General features: G+C 59.7%; 1 protein-coding gene across 2 annotated transcripts in view; it reads left to right on the forward strand.

The window, feature by feature from the left end:
• RASA3 (RAS p21 protein activator 3) overlaps nucleotides 1-4,790 on the forward strand; it is a 118,731-nt gene that overhangs the window by 110,458 nt on the left and 3,483 nt on the right. Inside the window, exon 24 of one of the 2 annotated variants that reach the window (XM_029936393.1) lies at nucleotides 405-784. The exons of the other annotated variant lie outside the window; for it this stretch is intronic. Within the exon in view, the coding sequence (XP_029792253.1) occupies nucleotides 405-480 (76 nt within the window). The 3' untranslated portion in view covers nucleotides 481-784. Of the gene's footprint in view, nucleotides 1-404; nucleotides 785-4,790 lie in introns of those variants that run through there. 2 annotated transcript variants of the gene reach the window in all.

Raw genomic sequence — 4,790 nt, forward strand, 5'->3', positions numbered from 1 at the left:
TGTCCCCCAGACTCTCCTGCCCCAAGACTCTCCTGCACTCCAGACTCCCCGGACCCCCAGACCCTCCTGTCCTTACACCCTCCCATCCCCAGACCTTCCTGCCCCCACACTTTCCTGTCCCCTGGACCCTCCTGACCCCCGGACCCTCCTGCCTCCCAACCCACTTGCTTTGAACTTAGACTTTCCTGGGCCAGAAGTTCCACACATTTTGCCTCTTTCCAGGCCACACCCTACACTTCTAGAGGTGATTTCTGGTGAACTTGTTTTTCTTTGCATGTATGTGTTTTTTATTTTACTACAATGAATACGTAGCACACAGAAAAAAGAGTATTAAAACACGTAGCTGGACACTGATGCTGGGAGGCCGTGCCTCACTCTCCCCTCTCCCCATCCCCGCTTGGCAGGGAGCACCCCATCGGAGACAAGAGCTTCCAGAGCTACATCAGGCAGCAGTCTGAGACCTCCACCCATTCCATTTGAAGCCTGCGGTCTGTCCTGTCCAGGATGGCCCTGCCGCTGCCCACGAGAGCCGCAGGCTCCGAAGGAGGGGACAGAGGAAAGACGGGAGGGCGGAGCCGGCAGGGAAAGGGACCCACACTCTTCAGCTCACGCAGACGGCGCGCTCTGGGCTCAGGCGCCTGAGGAGACTCTGCAGGGCCCTGTGTGTGGCCGTCGTGCACTCTGCTCACCCTGGTGGCCGGCAGCGGCGGGCCTTCCTGGAGCAGGTGCCGCGCCCCCCGCAGCACCGCCTCCGTCTCCGTGCGCTCTCGCCTGCAGGCCCTGCGGCCCGCGTCCTTAATGTCCCGCCCGCACCAGGCCGGCCGCTCCCGCAGGTGCGCCTCTGGTGAGGCGGCCTTCTGGTTCAGCCTCGACTCGGCCTGCTCGTGGCTTCACGGTACGTGGCCACACGAAGGTCACAATGCGAGGATGCCCTGGACGTTCTGGAGGACAGGGTCCCTCTGCAGCGAGCACCTGGGCGGGGCCTGCAGTCTGCCCTCTGTCCCGGTGCGGAGTGCCGTCCGGTAGCTGCGGACGCTGCCAGTGCCAGTGCCCCTCTAGGCAGGAGCTGTTGTTCTGTCGTCTGTGGGGCTTCAAAGTAGAGTCCACACTGGCTGCCCCTTGTGGGAGTTTGGGGGAGGTTTTTAAGATAGAAATGTACATTATTTTCAAGCTGGTTTTCTTAATGTTTTTAAAGGACTGCTTCCAATTAGCGCTTTAATATCAAGTACCTCAAACATCTAGACCTGCACTCATCAAAGGGGAGGGCGACACAGCACGGTGACAGTGGGGGGAGGTGCAGCCCCGGAGGCCAGTCACAGGCCCTCCATGGTCTCCGGGGACGTGCCTCTGGGCCTCAGTGTCTGTGGAGCCCCAAGAAGCTTCCAGGCCGCAGAGGGTGGCTTCCTGCAGGGGTCAGGGCCCTGATGAAGGGCAGTTCGCCTCCGGGACTCGGAAAGCACTGTCTGAACACGTAGACCTTGTGCCGTATCTGCTCTTCTTTGCAAATACTGCCCTTCAGGCTGACTGATGGCAGAAGTCACATTACTTGTCACAAAAATGGTGGGGGAGGTGCCGCAAAAACCAAACTTGGGGACACACAGCTATCAGGCTGCACAGAACTGCAATTTTTAACACGGATTTGTAACTTAATGTTTCTGTTTATAAGATACTAATGATTTGCAATGTATTTTACTGGCCAATTAAAACAGACCTTTTATTCTTTCTGAGGACGGGCTTGGTTTCCCAAGCAAACCTACTGGTAACTGCACGTGCGGGAGCTGGGGGTGAGCCGCGTGCCGCTGTGATGGTGGGTGACGTCCCTCTGACGGGCCACGTCCAGCTGTGGGCCTTTGGATCAAGCGGGAAAGCACGTGCTCTCTGGGATGGGGAGATGCAGGTCAGGCGCTGCGAGTGCCATCGGACCGTGTCCTGCTGGGGACCACGGAGGCTGGAGACAGGCATCCAGCCGAGGGGGGAAGGTGGGCTGTGCCACGTGCCATAGTCTCCGAGACACCATGGGCCTCGAGCTCCCGGACCAGACACAGGCCAGCATCTAAGGGAGGAGCATCAGGAGAGGCTTTCGGGAGGCAGAAGGTGCTGAGGGCCCTGTCCCACCGGTGGGGGAAGAGGCTCAGTGCATTTGGGGGACACCTGCCTCCAGGGCAAGGGCAGAGCTTCTCTCTCTTGCCCCTATTTCTCTCTCCTTTCGGTTTGCTTCTCACTCAGTTGCTACTGTAATTCCGGCCTGAGTCAGCTGTGATGAAAGACCCAGACGGTCCGGCTCTGGGAACACCAGGATAGGACTTGGGGTGGTGGGGGGCCAGCCCTTCCCTGGGGGCATGGACTTGGGCAGCAAAGTGCACCGCCGCTTCCCTCCAGCCCCTCCTGGCGGCTCAGGATGGTGGGATGGCACCAGGGCTGGGAGAGTCTGAGGGGTGCCAAGGGGAGCTCCTGCCATGAGGCTGCCGGGTCCCAGGGCGGCTCCAAAGAGCCTGGATGATTCAGACACACATGCGACCCAGGGAGCCAGGAGGGCGGAAAGGAGGAATCCCCGGGGAGCACGGGAATCAGAAGCCCCTCTCCCAGGTGCCTTAGTGACAGGTCATGGTGGCTTTGAAGGGCCTCAGTGTCACTCTTCTTCCAGACAGACTAAGCCACCTGCCATCCTGGCTTTTGTCCCCTGGCCTCTCCAAGACCAGCCTTCTGCGCTCGGGAACCTGGGCACCACACCCCTGCACCGGCCCCCGGGGGGTGACCTGAGCCCTCCTGGAAGCAGAGACGTGAAGAGTTTGGGAGGGGGGAGAAGTGTATTTGCTCCTTTCAGAATACTCATGATCAGCTGGGTACTCAGGGAGAGCGCGTGCTGTGATTTGTCCCCGTGGCCTTGGGCGTTTAGAGATAAAGCATGTGCTGAGGTGACACCAGATGTCCTCTGTCTAGCTGTGTTGCGGGCTGAATTGAGTCCCCCCAAAAAATCACGGCCAAGTCCTGACCCCGGCACTTCAGACTGTGACTGTATTTGGAGATAGGGTCTTTATTTAGACAGGGGTAATTAAGGCCAGAAGAAGCCTCTGGGGTGGGCCCTAGTCCCATATGATTTGGGCACAGCCAACAGACACGTGAAAAGACGCTCAACATCACTCGTCATCAGGGAAATACAAATCAAAACCGCAATGAGACACCAGCTCACACCCGTCCGAGCGGCTCACGTTAACGACTCAGGCAACAGCAGGTGTTGGCCAGGATGTGGGGGAAGAGGATCTCTCTTGCGCCGCTGGTGGGAGTGCAGACTGCTGTGGCCGCTCCGGAGAACAGTGTGGAGGCCTACGACCCAGCAATTTACCCGAAGAATTCAAAAATACTCACTCAAGGGGACGCATGCACCCCGATGGCCACTGCAGCACTACCTACACAGCAAAGATACGGACGCAGCCCGAGTGTCTGCTGACAGAGGAATGGATACAGAGCGGACGCGTCCGGTGGAGCAGGAGGTGCGTAAGTGACAACGCTGCACCTGGAGTGTGTTCTGCTCAGTGAGACAGTCAGAGAAGATTACCAGATGATTTTGTTCATAAGGAGAATCTCAACTAACAACAAAAAACCAAATGAATACACAAAAAGACTCGGGGGCACCTGATGGGGGTTTAGTCAGTTGAGCGTCCGACTTGGGTTCAGGTCGGGTCTCACAGTTTGTGAGTTTGAGCCCCGCATCCGGCTCAGAGCCTGCAGACTGCTTCAGATCCTCTGTCCCCCCTCTCTCTGCCCCTCCACTGCTTATACTTTCTCTAAACATTTGTTTTTAAAAAGCAGACTCAGACCGATAAAGACAGAGAATAAACTTGGCTGCCAGAGGGAGGTGCAGGCCTCCAGCCTCGGAGTGAACAAATCCAGGACAAAACGGGCTAGAGCCAAGGACAGTGCGCAGCCTGCGCAGGGCGCAGCGGACGGCGTGCTCGGGGCAGAAGTTGAGTCACTAGGTCATACTCCTGAAACTGATGTGATGTTGTGTGTCAACTAGACTCAAACAGAAGAAGACAAACATGGGCGCACAGAGGGGCGAGTGATGAGGGCACGGGGCGGCGCACACAGGCCGGGAGAGCGGCCCCAGCGGAGAGCAGGTACCTCCGTCCAGGCTCCTCACTGCACCTGTGAGGGACAGGCGCCATCGTCACAGCCGCCCCCTGTGCCACGTCTGCCCGCCCACACGAGCGGATGGGGGGGTACAGAACTGGCTTTGTCACTTTGTCAGCACGGCCCCTCCTGCCCGGCACGGAGTCGCCTCCCTTCTGAGCCTGCGGTCCCCTTGCCGGAGTCTGGTCCCTGCTGACATGTTTCTAACACGACGTGTCCCCGACGGGAAAAAGATCCTCAACGTGAGGAAACTGTCCGAAGGCTTGCAGCGGCCCCAGCACCACGCGCTCCGGCGGCCACGCAGAGGGGCCTCAGCCGCCTCCTTCTTGGGTGGGGATGGGGCTGACCCCTGACCTCTGACTTTGCGGTGACGTCACAGGGGCCGCTCGGCAACAGGGGCCGCAGGACACAGTGGGCTGCTCGTCAGATCGGACGGAGGTCGGGAGCCATGCTCTCCGTCTGAGGGCCCACTCGGGCGCCCGTGTCCCGCTCTCCGAGCCCCGACCCGGGGAGGACGATGGACGAAGACGCGGCCACACGCAGGAGGCTCTGGGGGGGCCCCAGGGGACGCCCCAGGGCGGCCGGCGTGGCAGCCGAGCTGCAGCGGAGCAGGAGCGCAGGCAGCCTGCTCCGGGAGGGGGGCCCCGGGCGCTGCGCCG

Source organism: Suricata suricatta, chromosome 4, assembly GCF_006229205.1.
Source record: "Suricata suricatta isolate VVHF042 chromosome 4, meerkat_22Aug2017_6uvM2_HiC, whole genome shotgun sequence".
NCBI classification, from domain to species: domain Eukaryota; kingdom Metazoa; phylum Chordata; class Mammalia; order Carnivora; family Herpestidae; genus Suricata; species Suricata suricatta.